The 16,000-nt window shown below is 38.5% G+C and overlaps 4 protein-coding genes and 4 non-coding genes across 8 annotated transcripts; 2 read left to right on the top strand and 6 right to left on the bottom strand.

Moving 5' to 3' along the window:
- The first annotated feature begins 182 nt into the window (after positions 1-182).
- On the top strand, positions 183-1,084 carry LOC111480901. The gene is made up of 2 exons (XM_023126131.1): positions 183-687; positions 804-1,084. The coding sequence occupies exons 1-2, from the start codon at positions 228-230 to the stop codon at positions 866-868; spliced, it is 525 nt and encodes a 174-aa protein (XP_022981899.1). The 5' UTR covers positions 183-227; the 3' UTR covers positions 869-1,084.
- Positions 1,085-2,915: 1,831 nt separating this feature from the next.
- LOC111480788 (increased DNA methylation 1-like) lies at positions 2,916-4,859 on the bottom strand. Its single transcript, XM_023125955.1, has one exon. It carries the CDS (start codon positions 4,857-4,859, stop codon positions 2,916-2,918), a length of 1,944 nt encoding a protein of 647 aa, XP_022981723.1.
- A 359-nt stretch (positions 4,860-5,218) lies between these two features.
- On the bottom strand, positions 5,219-7,569 carry LOC111481261 (mitochondrial outer membrane protein porin 2-like). The gene is made up of 6 exons (XM_023126664.1): positions 7,387-7,569; positions 7,214-7,281; positions 6,504-6,614; positions 6,336-6,422; positions 6,019-6,227; positions 5,219-5,742 (listed from the first exon to the last, which is right to left on the bottom strand). Exons 1-6 carry the CDS (start codon positions 7,436-7,438, stop codon positions 5,436-5,438), a joined length of 834 nt encoding a protein of 277 aa, XP_022982432.1. The 5' UTR covers positions 7,439-7,569; the 3' UTR covers positions 5,219-5,435.
- Positions 7,570-7,619: 50 nt separating this feature from the next.
- On the bottom strand, positions 7,620-7,693 carry TRNAT-AGU. Its single transcript has one exon. It is a non-coding gene; the product is annotated as a tRNA-Thr (tRNA).
- A 101-nt stretch (positions 7,694-7,794) lies between these two features.
- TRNAT-AGU lies at positions 7,795-7,868 on the bottom strand. Its single transcript has one exon. It is a non-coding gene; the product is annotated as a tRNA-Thr (tRNA).
- Positions 7,869-7,969: 101 nt separating this feature from the next.
- Positions 7,970-8,043, bottom strand: TRNAT-AGU. Its single transcript has one exon. It is a non-coding gene; the product is annotated as a tRNA-Thr (tRNA).
- Positions 8,044-8,212: 169 nt separating this feature from the next.
- TRNAT-AGU lies at positions 8,213-8,286 on the bottom strand. The gene has a single exon. It is a non-coding gene; the product is annotated as a tRNA-Thr (tRNA).
- A 977-nt stretch (positions 8,287-9,263) lies between these two features.
- On the top strand, positions 9,264-15,608 carry LOC111480490 (calcium-transporting ATPase 1-like). Its single transcript, XM_023125560.1, has 7 exons — positions 9,264-9,874; positions 10,293-10,347; positions 10,438-12,386; positions 12,496-12,654; positions 12,941-13,112; positions 13,207-13,505; positions 13,609-15,608. Exons 1-7 carry the CDS (start codon positions 9,698-9,700, stop codon positions 13,855-13,857), a joined length of 3,060 nt encoding a protein of 1,019 aa, XP_022981328.1. The 5' UTR covers positions 9,264-9,697; the 3' UTR covers positions 13,858-15,608.
- The last annotated feature ends 392 nt before the right edge of the window (positions 15,609-16,000 follow it).

The raw sequence follows: 16,000 nt of genomic DNA on the forward strand, positions 1-16,000 counted from the left end.
TATTTTAATCAGTATATGTTTGCTTGTTGAGGAATTAAAACCTCCTCTTCAAGTTATACTTACAATTTATTTAACCAATTTCATACCCATTCTCCCGTCTCTTACAAAGTCAAACAAATCAACAGGCCACGAACCTTTTTATTCTATTAAATATAAATATATATATATATTTTAATTTTGAAGATTTTAATTTGACCAAACTAACTGCTTGGATCTGGATACCATAAATGGTTGTAATGCTCATCATTTCCTTCCATCAATCCACCCAAACCAACCTCTTCTTCCAAACGGGTCGACCCTTTTCTTCTCCATCACTAATGACTCAAGAATCGCTGTCCTCTAATGGCAGCCCCCATTGTACTCCAAGAAAGGCCAGAAATGGCCTCAAACCCCACAGCAAAGACAAGAAGAACCCTTACTCCGACCGTGGCCTCGACAAATTCTCTGCCCTTTTAACCGACCTTGAAGAGAAAAGGAAGAGAATTTACGCTCAAACTGACCCGGAAAACATTGTTTTGGTCCGTTTTGCTTACAAGAATTCAGATGAGTGTGTTCCTGTGGTTGTGAAACAGAAGGAGAAGAAAGAGGAGAAGCGTGTGAATGATATCAAACCAGCGATAACCCAGAAGCAGGACGACAAGAAGAGCCTCGTACGAGTGAGAACTTTGAGGAAATTGAGGAAACCAGGTTATTATGTTACAGCCATGGTGATTTTGATTCTGGTTTTGTTGTGTGTTTTTGGGAGATCGGTGACGATTATGTGCACTTGTGTGGCTTGGTATTTGGTCCCTGTTTTGAAACAGAGTTCGTCGAGATCAAGAACATCAATGAGAGGAAAGGAATATGCAAGGATTTTGACTCGAAATAAGAATGAACAACCAATTTGATCTTTGGTTGTGGATAAGATTGTTTAGTTTGTTGTTTTTGTTTGATGTTTGATGAGGTTGGATTTGAAATTGGATTCGACTTCGATGAACAATGGGTAATGTAAATTAATTAGAGGGGGCAGTTAGGGAGTGAAATGTGTTAATTACAATCACATTTAGGTTCTAATTAAGCTTTATGAACATTAATGATTCTTCTACCAAATGGAAGGTTGGGCGTTGGAGTATGACTTTTTCAATGGTTATTAATGCTTCAATATTAATGCCAAATTTCATTTCATTACTTTATTTTTCTTTTTTATATAAACTTTTAAGCAATTTAAATGTGATTCTCATTGAACGACTAACATTTCCGTAAAAGGCTTCCCCTCTTTTTTCTCAAGGTTTTAAAATGCATGTGTCAATGTATCAGGGAGAGAGATTTTAAAACGTGTATGTTAGGGAGAGTTTGTCGAACAGTTAAAAGTAATGTTTCGTTCCTCTCTCCAACCGGACCTCACAATCCACCCTTTTGTGGTACCAATGACCTCACAATATCCTCCCTAGCACACTGCCAAATGACTAAATCTAGTATTCTTTGTAACAGTTGAAGCCCTTCATGAGTGTTTCCCCATATTACGGGCTCTTATACCATTTGTAACCGCCAAAACCCTTCAAGGACCAATCGAAGTGGGATCTCACAATCCACCCTTTGGAGGGTTCAATGTCCTCGTTCCTATTGTATCTGGGTTCAATGTCCTCGTTCCTATTGTATCTACCCCAATGTCGAATGTACATGTCCTCGTAGATGCATAACAATGCATGCACTAAAGAATATGAGAGAGGAGAGAGAAAATTACCGGAGAAATATTAGTTTAAAAGTTTTATTAACAACCAGAAAGAAGAATAAAAAAATTTGAAAGTAATTAGGATATATATATATATACCCGATTTTAGTTTACTAAATATAGTTTTACTAAATCTTTACCGTATATATCGGATCATTATAAAAATATCATACCATAACTTTATTAGAATCTACTATATATATCTTTTTTACAAAATATCTATGGTATATATCTCTATTAGTTATTTACTATAAATAAGCATCAAGCTTCATTAACCTTTACAAAATATCTATCGTATATATCTCTATTATTTACTATAAATAAGCACCGACTTGCTTTGATACCATTCATATATCTCTATTAGTTATTTACTATAAATAAGCACTGCACTCCAGGTGACTTGCTTTTGATACCATTCATATCGGCCCAAGTTTTTCAAGGGCTCTTTTCAGAGTATATATCTCTATTGGTTATTTATTATAAATAAGCACCAGAGTATGTATCTCTATTAGTTATTTACTATAAATAAGCACCGCTCCAGGTGACTTGCTTTTATACCATTCATATCAGCCCAAGCTTTCAGCCCAAGCTTTTCAAGGGTTCTCTTCAGAGTTTTAAAATGTGTCTGCCCAAGCTCTTCAAGGGCTACTTCATTAACTGCCCCACATGTGACTTGCTTTGATACCATTCATAACAGCCCAAGCTCTTCAAGGGCTCTCTTCAGAGTTTTAAAATGTGTCTGCCAAAGCTCTTCAAGGACTCTCCTCAATGTGTATGTTAGGAAGATGTTAAAAATGTGTCTGGAGATGTTTCTATCCCTCTTGTCCTTCAAGGGCTTTAAAAGGCTTTCCTTAAAATTTTAAAACGCAAGAGAGATTTGTTCACCTCTTATAATGAATGTTTCTAAAATATGTCCTTTAAGGTTATCCTCCAGATTTTTAAATACATATATTAAGAAAAGGTTTCCACACGTCTGTCTTATAATAATGTTTGATTCCCATGATACCATTACAACCATTTCCTCTTGGTTCCAAAGAAATAATTTTAAAACCGTTAATTCTCATACTCTATTAATATTTAAGAAATGTAAAGAATCAGCATTTTTATTTATTTTGGTGCAAGTCCATATACAATTTGTCAGTCATCTACAAACAGACAAAAAATCCAGAAACAATAAACAAAATAAAAAGGATCTATAATGGGTTCAATCAAATGCATCTGAAATGGAGCTCCAATCATCGAAAGACATATGATCAAAGATATCAGGCTCTTCAACACTTGGTGTCGGCCACTTCATTGGACACCATTCCGCATCATTTGAAATCCTCTTCTCTAAATCCTTCTGGCACCTCACCGTGTGCTGAAACCCCAACAATGTGTACTTAGCAAGCTCTAATCTCTCACAATATGTCATCTTCGAGAACCCAAATCTGTCAATCCAAATGTTGAGCGCCTCACCAACAGCCGCCAGTGTCAGTGTCTTCACTCCCAATTTCATCAGCTGTCGTTCCAGCTCGTTCATCAATGTGCGGCACATCCCATGCCGCCGGTGTCTCAATCGAGTCACAACAAAAGGAACTTCAGCCACTTCCTCCCCATAAACTCTCACTGTTGCCACTGTTGTTACTGCGTTTTTCCTCTCCAAAATCACTGTGTAGAATCCTTCAAAGTTCAAGCGCTTCAAGTTTGATCTTCTGCTGAACACAACATCTTCCATCAGCTCGTGGTTCGTATTGGGATCCTTCGAAGGCCGAAACCCCCCACGCATTACTCCAAGAGCAGTGTTCAGCCTCTTCCTCTGATGCTCAGACATGGTGTCTGTATGTTTCATCAATGTCCATGTGAGATTGCCCTGTTCTACACCTACTGGGTTTCGTTTCCATAAAAGCTTCTGCAGACCCATGTGGATATCCTCGCATCTTTTGGTGCAAAACCAGTTTTCTCTATCCATGGTTTGATTTGGGTTACCATCTTCAAGAAATTGAACGCTCCTTACACATCCAATATGAACATTCTGCTCACATTGAACACATTTGACCAAAGAGGCATCGGGTTGATGATCAGAAAAAACCCCATCGAAATTATATGGAACTTGGCCACAAATTTTGCAGCAGCATGATGGGCAGGCCCAATTCCCAAGTGGGATGCCCTTGAAACCGAGGCAGCCGCCATGAAAAGCAGCAGGGCACATAACGCACAAGATCAACTCGCCCCCAAAATGACAAATGGAACAGATGCTGTCGTTTTTGTCCATACAGAGCGTGGTGGTAGTTTTATTCACCTTTTGATCATTACATTTTGTCTCGTTCTGATTTTGATTTTGATTTTGATCAATTTGCATTTGGCAGTCCAATAAGGATCGCCCATCTTCCAAAAAGATATTGGCCGCCGGCCTACGTTTTGTACTGCCTGTGTGAGCCTCAAAATTGCTAATAGAGAACACTTCAGAGCAACAATCGCATTTAATAAGGCCTTCATTTGTTATCGATCCCCAAGCCATTAATGGATCGTTCTTCGATGATATTTTGTAATACGCCCGATCTCCCGGCGACACTACGCTCTGATCGATCAAATTAGACAAGGCTATTCGTGGGTGCCGCTGTGAAGTACCTCCAGCCGCTGCCTGCGGAGGCGATTGCGGGGTTTTGATGTTGCCCAAATTTCGCAGCGGCGGCGCTGGTGATTTAACGCATTCCGAGTCTTCCGAGTCGTCATCAGGTTTTTTCAAGAAGGGCGCAGTTTCTTTTCCTTCCCCTACGGAAGGGTGTGGGGAATGTTCGGAAACTGTGACGGTAGGCAAGGCGAGGGCGGCGCCGCCTTGATCAATACAGGTTTTGCAGGCGGTTCTGAGAGAAATATAAACCCTACCGTTTGGGCATTTGTATCGTAACTCATGCTTAGTTTTCTTCTGAATGTAGTAAATCTTCCATCCCATGGACAGAAGATGACCTAATGCATCCTCCTTGACGGCCGATTTCTTGAGAGTGGTGTTCTTGTCAAGAGCAATCATGTACCAATTGACAACCGCCTCAGGCGCGTACTTCACTCTGAACAGTCGGTGTCTTGTCGGCACATTGCTTCCGGTTGGAGAAGAATGACTGTCGTTGTGGACATTGCTTCCATCGCTGGTTTCTTCGAAGATTTCCATAGTTTCATAGGGAGAATGGAGGGGGAAGGATGAGGGTGAAAGATATTAGGGTGAAAATTGCAGAATCATTGTGAAAATGAATTAAAACAAGAAAATATTTGATTAGAACAAGAATCGGTTTAACCCAATTGCCCAGTCCACCAGTCTTTATATTATTTTGGTTTGATGTTTATTTCTCTCTTATAACTTTTCTCCTAAATATCAGTATATTATTTTAGATTTCATTTATTCTCTCAAATCTCAATTTTAGATTTCATTTTCTCTCTAGAATCTTATGGATTTTTTTTTTTTAATGAACTAATAATAAAAATGACCGGTTCATTCGGTAAAAAAAAAAAAAAAAAAAAAAAAAAGAAATCTTGATAAAAATGATAATCTGCAATTCCACTCTTATCTTTTTCTCCACTCATAAATAAGTGGAAAAGGAAATGTCTGAAACTGTCAAGAATCTATTTATCTATTACACAACAGTAAAAAAAGAGATGAGAGCAAAGAATTATGACTACAGAGACAACACAAACAGACATTGACTTACTCATGTTTGAGATTCACCCTTGTATAAATCCTTTTGATATTTCAAGGCTTCAAAAATAGCGCCAACCCAAACTTGGGATAATTTGCCAAAGCATTCGTGTCAAATGCACCAGATACAGTAAGAAAAGACTTCGGTGTCAGCTGGTGCTGTAAAAGAGCCCCGAGATTGCCATGGTTGTTAAGTTTAGCTTTCACAACTGTTTGAGAGTCAACCACATATGAACATCCGACTGTCAATGTATTCTCATTCGTGGAGAACTTTCTGCTGATTTCTCCCACAACAGCTCCCCCATTCAGCTGTTTGAAACGGTGCAAGTATGCCACTCTTACCGAGTCCCCTTTATCAGCCCTACAATAGAGAGAAAATTGATGAACAATTAAGTGGCTTACTTTAACTCCAAGATGTTTCACATATCAAGTCTTTATGATTCAAAATGATGAATACACCCAGGAGGTTCGAACTTTAAAATAAATGCGATGACTGCTCAGCAATCATCCTGATATTATTACCCATCAATCTTCATGTTGGTCATGTAATAATACAATAAAATTAAAATGCGTGCATCTAGACATCAAACTAATCAAGGCAAAATCACAATGAACAACCCTTAGAACAAGCACTTACAATATTGCTGATACATTGGAATCTGCCTTTGGAACACTCACCCCAGCATTATACTTTGCAAAAAGACCAGAATTTGTTAAATAACTAGCTTCCGCTCCAAAAGCGATGTGGGGTGTCCCAAGGGTTGCTGAAATATCTACTGAAGGAGACTTGTTCAGAGAAAAGGCTGTAGTAAATGTAGCATGCTCATGGAAATGTTGAACCTCCAACTGTAACAGATGAACTTGCAGATATTAAATCTCAAAGGTTGTGAGCTTGCAATTTATAGGGGAAATCATAAATATAGTTTCATCTCAAGTCTACTTTGAAAACATTACCTTGCCGGAGTTGTAATCTGGGAGCCTCAATGAAGCAATGACATGTGTGGATGGCAGAATATCTGTAACTGTGAGGACTGAGGAGATCTGCATGAATGATGCAATGTTGGAAAATATAAAGAATACACATCTAAATCTTATCAGGAAATAAGGACAAAGATCAACTACATTTGATTCGGTGTCAAATTTGAAATCAAGAACAGAGTTCTTATGCTTGTATTGTGCTGCCACATTGCCTGTGTAAAGACCTCCCCTCTTGACCACAGTCGAGTTCAGGCCCTAAGACAAAAGAGAAATTACTTATGTTTCACTTAAGTCGAGTTCAGACACCCAAATCGATGGCAAGTTTTCACTAAGATTCTTGTCAACATTAAAGCAAGTAATAATACTATCAACAATTTTAGTAAATCAGGCTTCCGGATCGCATATAGAATTTCGAGGAAGACACAGCCTAAGGCAATGCTGGCACACAAATGAACCAAAGTTTTCAAGTCGTTTGAAGCAGTAGACCTACATCCTCAAAACTTAATGTGATTCAAAGGCAACCAGGGATGGTTGAGATTTGACCATTCTTTACATCTTGTATCCAATTTTACAAAGGCCTATTCCAAGGTAATAGATAAACACAAGTTAAACATTTAAATTTATAACTACATAAACATTTTCAGTCATAGCCCTCCAGAAACGCACCATCCATTGATCAAAGTTGCCACTGAAATGAAATAAAGAACTCGTCTAGTCTTCAAGAAGATAAAACAGGACAGCAAAGAAAAAAAAAACATATAAACTACAGAATCAAGATGTAAACGATACTGAATCAAACACGAAGCAGATCAAGGGCAGAAAAGAAAAGAAAATGATGTGAAGGCGTTGAATACCACTCCAATGTCGGAAAAGGAGGCGATGGTAAGCTTCTGGTCATTGCTATAGTCCTTGAAAAGTAAGTCTGCAAATCATGGAAGAGTTTTCTAATAGGCTGGCGATAAAGCTAATTCCAGTAACCAATGAGATGAAGTTATAGCAGGAGGGGGAAGGAGCATAAGCTTTTTACCTCGGCCTTGCTTGCCTATGTCGGAGAAGAGTCCGGGACCTTTACCGTTCATCTTGCAGGCCTTAGGGTTTAAAGAATTGAAGAGAAATTTCCAGGCGGGTGACGAGAAGCGAGGGTTTTTACAGAGGGGGTGGGAATTTCAAAAACCCTCGCATTCGATTTTTCATATCCCGCGGGGTTTTTGTTCAGCGAGAAAAAAGAAAAGACAAAGGAAAAAGGTAAAACAAAAATAATGCTCTTGTTGAGAGTCGAACTCAAGACCTCCCGCTTACTAAACGGGTGCTCTAACCAACTGAGCTACGAGAGCATTTTTGCTGCTGGAAATTTTCATAATTAACAGGGTTTTTGTTCGGCTATAAAAAAGAACAGAACAAAAAAAAAATAAAGAAAAAAAGTAAAAAAATATAATGCTCTCGTTGAGAGTCGAACTCAAGACCTCCCGCTTACTAAACGGGTGCTCTAACCAACTGAGCTACGAGAGCATTTTTGCTGCTGGAAATTTTCATAATTAACAGGGTTTTTGTTCGGCTATAAAAAAGAACAGAACAAAAAAAAAATAAAGAAAAAAAGTAAAAAAATATAATGCTCTCGTTGAGAGTCGAACTCAAGACCTCCCGCTTACTAAACGGGTGCTCTAACCAACTGAGCTACGAGAGCATTTTTGCTGCTGGAAATTTTCATAATTAAACTAAACGGGTGCTCTAACCAACTGAGCTACGAGAGCATTTTTGCTGCTGGAAATTTTCATAATTAAGAGGCTTTTTGTTCGGCTATAAAAAAGAACAGAACAAAAAAAAAAATAAAGAAAAAAAGTAAAAAAATATAATGCTCTCGTTGAGAGTCGAACTCAAGACCTCCCGCTTACTAAACGGGTGCTCTAACCAACTGAGCTACGAGAGCATTTTTGTTTCTGAATATTACCATATTTTATGTAATTTTATTTTTTATTTATAAATAGTTTTGATTTAGTTCAAGTTGGCATACATGTATCTACCCCAAATAGTATTTTAGTTTATGTAATCTTAACTATATAGTCTGTGCATTTAATCCTTTTATTTACTTTTGTCTATATGCCATTAAACACAAGAAACAGCTATTAAAAAAAATTATGAAACACATTTACTTTTGTATTTATACCAATAGATTTTGTAATGATAATTATTTCTATTTAATAAAAATAAGTAGATAAGTAAAATAATTAGAGATTAGAGATTGATATTTACTTTTAATGATTTTTTATAGTAATGACTCAATTATCATAACATCCTTTTTCAACTCTAGATGTAAATTAATAAAAATATTATTAATTTTTGTACTGTATTAAAAAAAATCTAAAAATACCCGTAAACTTAAAAAAATATATATATAAAAAATAACGATGGTTAATATTTTTGTTTAAAAAGTACCATTAAAATTTGAAAAGAGACTTTAATAGTGTTTCAAAAATAGCATTTAAACTTTTTAAAAAATAGTTGATGTTTAACAAATATGCCTAAATATTTAAAAATAACCTTAAAAAGTTTATATATATTGATAGTAATTTAATGTTACTTTTTTAAAAAAAAATAAATTTTAAGTTAGAAGTGTATTAATAAATTTTTTTGAAATATTAATAAAATTCAACAAAATACTATAAAACTAATCCAAAAATATTTTTAGACCAAATACAAAATTCAAGAATATTTTTATTAATTTGTCAAAACAAAAAAATGGGTGGACCAATACTAATTATTATTTTTTTCCTTTTAGGAACACAAACTTTGAGGAGTGCTATTTTGTTTTTATATATAATTTAGCATAAAAAAAATAAAAGTATAATAATTTTGAAATATTTATTTAAAAAATATGAAGGAAGAAAACTGGAAAAAGATAGAAAATGGGATTCAAAATTGAGAGACAAAGCCCTCCAATCCACGGTAACTGTAATAGCCGTCAAAATGGTCCAAACCAACCAATTATAAATAGATTTCGCAGAATCAGCCACCGGAGCCCATGGAGTCCAAAAGAAGCTGCCTGAGCTGAAGATTCAAAGCTTGTTTTCTCCTCTGTGTTAATTGGACGAACTAAACCTCTCTGTTCATTCTTCATTGCTCACGTTTCCTTGTTTCTGGTAATAGTAGAACAAGTGAAGCGCAATTAGAAACTATTGTATCAGATCGAGGACTTGGAGGAGGCCGATTCTTTTCATCTTCTGACTCCGTTTTTATCGCCATTTGTCGTGGCTTGATTTCTGTGCCGATCTTGAAGCTGAAGCAAGATCTAGAGTTGTTGTTTTTCTTTAATAGCTGTAGATCTTGAAATTGAAGGTCGGATGGAAAGTTATTTGAATGAGAATTTCGGGGACGTGAAGCCGAAGAACTCGTCGGAAGAAGCGCTTCAGAGATGGAGGCGGCTTTGCTGGTTGGTGAAGAATCGTAGAAGAAGGTTTCGATTTACTGCTAATCTCTCTAAACGATTTGAGGCTGATGCTATTAGACGCTCCATTCAGGTCTCTCATTGATTCTAATTCTTGCCCCCCTTATCATATTCTTGAACCTAAGAACTTGATGTAGTAGGTGGATGTTCTGAATACTGAATCCGAATAATTACTCCGTTTTCTTTATTTTTGTATCTTCAATTCCATGTATGGCCCAATCTGAATAACAGATTTCAATTCCATTTTGTCACAACTCGTGAAAATATGCAAGTGGATGTAGAAAGTATGTTCGAGGTGTTCATTATTAGTTTGTGATGGTTATGAAAGTTTTTGGACGGAGTATAGGTGTGATAACTAGTCACTGTAAACTTGTTTTTCACAATTTTCTAATATGCATCGGAGTCCCATCTTGAACAACAACAACTATGATCTGCAATTCGATTTTCTTTTCTTATCATGCTGAATTGTTCTTTTTCAACCACCGTTGCAGGAGAAGTTCAGAGTTGCAGTTTTGGTTTCACAAGCAGCGCTTCAGTTCATCAATGGTAATTAAGGAAGGTTTTGATTATGCGATCAACTGAAAACTGTGGTTATACATTAGTAATTCACGTTGAATTGTCTTTGAACGCCTGCAGGGTTGGATTTGTATCCTGATTACGTTGTGCCTGAAGGGGTCAGACAGGCAGGTTTTCAAATTTGTGCAGATGAAGCAGGCTCCATTGTTGACGGCCGTGATGTGAAGAAGCTGAAAATTCATGGGGGTGCAGAGGGTATTGCAACTAAGCTTGCTACATCAACGGAGACGGGCATTTCTACTACAGACCATTTGATAGAGAAAAGACAAGACATTTATGGAATTAACAAATTCACCGAAAGCCCATCTCGAGGATTTTTGCTCTTTCTTTGGGACGCTCTCCAGGATACAACTCTAATGATACTCGCGTTCTGTGCTGTAGTTTCCCTTCTTGTTGGCATAGCGATGGAAGGATGGCCGAAGGGTGCTCATGATGGGCTCGGCATTGTTGCGAGTATCTTACTTGTTGTATTTGTCACTGCTACCAGTGACTATAGACAATCGCTTCAGTTCAAGGATTTGGACAAGGAAAAGAAGAAAATTGCGGTTCAGGTTACCCGAAATGGGTTGAGACAAAAGATTTCTATATACGAACTTCTTCCTGGTGATATTGTTCATCTTGCCATGGGTGATCAGGTACCAGCAGATGGACTTTTTGTTTCAGGGTACTCTCTTCTGATAAATGAATCTAGTTTAACAGGTGAGAGCGAACCAGTTAACGTAAGTTGTCAAAACCCTTTCCTCTTGTCCGGAACAAAGGTTCAGGATGGTTCGTGTAAGATGGTTGTGACTTCTGTAGGCATGAGAACCCAATGGGGAAAACTGATGGCCACTCTAAGTGAAGGAGGAGACGACGAGACTCCTTTGCAGGTAAAGCTAAATGGGGTGGCAACAATTATTGGTAAAATAGGCCTGTTTTTTGCTGTCATAACTTTCGCTGTATTGGTTCAAGGATTGTTCACTCGCAAGCTACGAGAAGGGTCTTACTTCAGCTGGTCCGGAGATGAAGCAATGGAAGTTTTGGAATTTTTTGCTGTTGCCGTAACTATTGTTGTGGTTGCTGTGCCCGAAGGGCTGCCTTTGGCAGTGACACTGAGCCTTGCTTTTGCTATGAAAAAGATGATGAACGATAAGGCACTTGTCAGGCACTTAGCTGCTTGTGAGACGATGGGATCAGCTACTACTATTTGTAGTGACAAAACTGGGACATTGACGACTAACCACATGACTGTTGTGAAAGCCTGCATCTGCGGTAAGGTCAAGGAAGTTGGCAATTCTAGTAAGTGTTCTGATTATCGTTCAGAACTTCCCGACTCCGCTGTTGGTAGTTTACTGCAATCGATATTTAACAACACCGGTGGAGAAATCGTCAAGAACAAAGATGGCGAGAATGAGATACTTGGGACGCCCACCGAATCTGCTCTTCTGGAATTCGGCCTTCTGCTTGGTGGGGATTTTCAGAAAGAACGCCAAAAGTCAAAGATCGCGAGAGTCGATCCCTTCAATTCTGTGAAGAAACGAATGGGTGTTGTTTTGGAGCTCCCAGCCGGTGGCTTCCGCGCACACAGCAAAGGTGCTTCAGAGATCGTTTTGGCTTCATGTGACAAATTTCTTGACTCGAACGGTGAGGCAGCTCCTCTCAATGAAGAGTCCATCAGCTTTTTGAAGGAAACGATCGAAGAATTTGCGGGAGAAGCTCTTCGAACATTGTGCTTGGCTTACATGGACATTGATGGTGAGTATCAGTCTGAAAGTCCGATTCCCATGAGTGGCTACACGTGCATAGGAATTGTTGGCATTAAGGACCCCGTTCGTCCGGGTGTCAAGGAGTCTGTTGCGATTTGCAAGGCCGCCGGTATAACCGTACGGATGGTTACGGGAGATAACATCACCACCGCAAAAGCAATAGCCAGGGAATGTGGAATCTTGACTGACGATGGCATAGCAATTGAAGGTCCTGAATTCCGTGAGAAGGAGGAAGAGTGGAGTGAAATACTACCAAAAATTCAGGTACATTTAAAAGAATTTTGATTCTGAAACTATAATACTGTCATACATCCTCTTAATATTAACCCTGCAAGAATTGGTGTGCCGAAAAAATTTGGTATTTCTTGCTCAGGTCATGGCTCGATCTTCACCAATGGATAAACATACTCTTGTAAAGCACTTACGGACCACTTTTCAAGAAGTTGTTGCAGTGACTGGGGATGGCACAAATGATGCTCCGGCGCTCCATGAAGCAGATATTGGATTAGCTATGGGCATTGCTGGGACTGAGGTACTTTTTAATAGTCTTTAAGAGATAATCATGTTGAGGATGGTTGGAAAAGAGTCCCGATCATAAATTTATAAGTAAGGAATACATTTTCATTGATATGAGGCTATTTTGAGATCTGTGATTCGGGCATAAAACTATTAATTTAGCATTGAACATACTGTTGTTAAATTTTTGTTAGTGGGAGGTTCGGTGTAGTTGGATGGGTTTGCTGGTCAAATAATTAATCTTTTACCGAACATATTGTGTAGACACGATTTTTAAGTTAATGGCATAAAACGTAATGCAGGTGGCAAAAGAGAGTGCTGATGTAATAATTCTCGATGACAACTTCTCTACAATTGCTACTGTTGCCAAATGGGGACGTTCAGTTTACATAAACATCCAGAAATTCGTTCAGTTTCAGCTAACTGTGAATGTGGTTGCACTCATCGTCAATTTTTCTTCAGCCTGTTTGACAGGTTAGCTGACATTGATTTTTTTTAAGGTATAATATCCCTTGTATAAGTAAAAAGTTCAAGGACAATACTTCATTTGCGAGTAATATTTTCTCAGGAAATGCTCCCCTCACTGCTGTGCAACTGCTATGGGTCAATATGATAATGGATACACTAGGAGCACTTGCATTGGCAACTGAACCTCCTACTGATGACTTGATGAAGAGATTGCCAGTTGGTCGGAAAGGGAATTTCATCAGCAACGTGATGTGGAGAAATATCTTGGGGCAGTCAATATATCAGTTTGTAATAGTTTGGTTTCTCCAGACAAGAGGGCAGGCTCTTTTTCATCTTGATGGCCCAGACTCTGAATTGATACTGAATACACTGATTTTCAATGCATTCGTCTTTTGTCAGGTAATTTGTTTCTCCCAATTCTTTCCTTCTACACAGATGCTCGACTTCTGATACTAGCAGAATGGCATCCATGTTCCTGTTGATAAATTTCTGGTCCATGTAGGTTTTCAATGAGATAAGCTCAAGAGACATGGAGAAGATAAATGTGCTTGAAGGAATATTGAAGAACTATGTCTTTGTGGCAGTTCTCGCTTGCACTGTACTTTTCCAGATCATAATCATCCAATTCCTGGGAACATTTGCAAACACCTATCCTCTAAACTCCCAGCAATGGTTTGTCACCGTGTTGTTTGGATTTCTTGGCATGCCAGTTGCAGCAGCGTTGAAAATGATTCCGGTAGGATCACACTGAAACCGGTATCTTCTCAACTTAGAACTTTTCCAGCCGAAAATTCAAGATTCTTTTCCCAATTTTTTGGAGTCATTACCTCACGAAGTTTGATTTACGCTTACCTGAATTTTAACCATACCTTTTGTGAATCAATTAGACAAGCTACCAAAGCCTCGAGGTAAGGATAACCTTGTCCAGCTGGAGATCTTTCTTGTATATTTGGAGCCGGCTTTCCATTCCGTACTATGGTTTTAGATTCAAGATAAGACACAGGCCACAGAGGAGAGACTAATAGAGAGAGAGAGAGAGAGAGAGAGAGAGTTCTTGGCGGTGCAGGGAACTGGGCTTATTTGTTCCAGTTCACGATGGTATGATTGGAAGCTGTGCCAACCATTGTTTCTTGGTTCAATTTGTTTGAGGGTTTAGAAAATTGCTGCGGGTTTCAAGCTGTGGTTTTTGTTAAACCAGAATGGGATCTTCTATGCATTTATTGAATTCGGTGTATTTGGATTCTTCTCTGTGATTTATTGCCTAGTTGTTTACTTTGTGATGAACATCATCGCTCAGATGATCAAAATCTACAGCTTTTAGCAGGTTTTCAGCTACATTTTCATTGTTTCACCCATGCCCCCTTAAGCTACGCTTGGTATAAGTGATCAAGGGAATGGTATTTAAGCTATGCTTAGGCTGATACAAGAAGATGACTAGCCATGGTATTTGTAGTTGTGTAAATGCCTGAACTTAGTCTGTGAAAGTTGTAAGGAGTCCTAATGAACTATAGTGACTAACTTTGAGAAAGGATCAAACCAAAGATGTAAATGCTGATATGGATATTCTACCATTTGATTCCTCGACTATTGTATCAGTTGTCTTTCAATGGTAAATTGGGCCTTTCACTTTTCCTTGAGAGGAAGGAGGGCTCACCAGATGCAGGAGCGTAGCAAAAGGCTGAAACAAGAATGCACTTTGACAGAGAAGCCAAATCTCTCTCTTTCCATCTCTCAACCATACTTCCGATTGACAGCTCAAGCTTTTGGCACCGCCCATACCCTTCAATCAACAAACTAAAGAAGAAAGCATTGCAAGGAGAAGGTTCCTTGAAAAATAAAGCCTTTGTCACTTCATCAAGAAACATCACTCTCAAAGACTACTCAGTCAGTCATCTTTTCTTTTGTTGTTTTTCTCTCCTTTGACAAATCATAGCCAAACTACTCCATGGGATGGTATCAACACCCCACCTTCCAAAACCCCTTTGCCATCACTGTCTGTATTCTACATTCAAGAAAAGATTGCAGTCGACCAACGTAGCTTGTGAGTCACTTAGCCAGTGTTGGATATAAAAATATGGGTGTAGAATTACAGTAGCTTTTGATGGGTATTCTTTTTAAAGCCAATAAGGGGAATACGCGTGTCAAGTTGCATGGGAAATAGGCATCCTATGCCAAAGAGAAAGAGAAAGAGAAAGTACCATTGTGGTAGAAGTACTTAATCTTCTTTTGCTATGTGTTTTTTTGACTGCACAGCTTGGATTCCCATTCAGCAAAACAACAATTCTACTGATAGCTGCAAACAGTATCCCTAGCAATCTCTGGGACGTCAACCTGATCTGACCATATCTCCCCCTTGCCTCCCATCCATAGGACTCCCTTTTTTGTTTGCTTCCTCTCTCTCTCTCTCTCTCTGGTTGGTGAATGTGAATGAAGAAGACTCTCTTTACCGTAGTCTTGGTAAATGGGTAAATCTGTAAATCTGTTTGTAGTTTCATCTTTCAATTGACTTTCATTCCCCCATTGTTGGGATGTTTATCTTTCTGTAAAAGCCAAGGAATTATTCGCTTAGACTTTCACTGCTGCCTCCAATCCATCAAGTTTCATTGAAGGTTGAATTTGAGTTTCTGGTTCAAGTTCAACAAACAAGGTCTTAGGAAAACAAAAAACCCAGCTGAAGCTTTTCTTTTTGCATTCTTTTTTCAGGGAAAAGAGCTTGGCCCCACCTCGAAAGGCTTGCCCCAAACATTCAAACATATCCAATCACTTTCACCTTTTACAAAGAAACATTTTTGAAGGCTAAAACGAAGCAAAGATGCATCAAATCACAATAAAACAGAGCCTTGTCCATCACTGCTCAGCTCTTTTGAACACTCCCCCCCCCCCCCCCCCCCCCC

Source organism: Cucurbita maxima, unplaced genomic scaffold (assembly GCF_002738345.1).
Source record: "Cucurbita maxima cultivar Rimu unplaced genomic scaffold, Cmax_1.0 Cma_Scf00006, whole genome shotgun sequence".
NCBI classification, from domain to species: Eukaryota; Viridiplantae; Streptophyta; class Magnoliopsida; order Cucurbitales; family Cucurbitaceae; genus Cucurbita; species Cucurbita maxima.

Excerpts from the sequence above, each read along its gene's own strand:
- LOC111481261 (XM_023126664.1), bottom strand. The coding sequence starts at position 7,438 with ATGAACGGTAAAGGTCCCGGACTCTTCTCCGACATAGGCAAGCAAGGC. Across the intron at positions 7,282-7,386 it reads CATAGGCAAGCAAGGCCGAG|ACTTACTTTTCAAGGACTAT; the intron begins GTAAAAAGCTTA and ends CATGATTTGCAG. Across the intron at positions 6,228-6,335 it reads CAGATTACAACTCCGGCAAG|TTGGAGGTTCAACATTTCCA; the intron begins GTAATGTTTTCA and ends CATCTGTTACAG.
- LOC111480901 (XM_023126131.1), top strand. The coding sequence starts at position 228 with ATGGTTGTAATGCTCATCATTTCCTTCCATCAATCCACCCAAACCAAC. Across the intron at positions 688-803 it reads GAGGAAATTGAGGAAACCAG|AGTTCGTCGAGATCAAGAAC; the intron begins GTTATTATGTTA and ends GTTTTGAAACAG.
- LOC111480490 (XM_023125560.1), top strand. The coding sequence starts at position 9,698 with ATGGAAAGTTATTTGAATGAGAATTTCGGGGACGTGAAGCCGAAGAAC. Across the intron at positions 9,875-10,292 it reads CTATTAGACGCTCCATTCAG|GAGAAGTTCAGAGTTGCAGT; the intron begins GTCTCTCATTGA and ends CCACCGTTGCAG. Across the intron at positions 12,655-12,940 it reads TGGGCATTGCTGGGACTGAG|GTGGCAAAAGAGAGTGCTGA; the intron begins GTACTTTTTAAT and ends AACGTAATGCAG.
- LOC111480788 (XM_023125955.1), bottom strand. The coding sequence starts at position 4,859 with ATGGAAATCTTCGAAGAAACCAGCGATGGAAGCAATGTCCACAACGAC.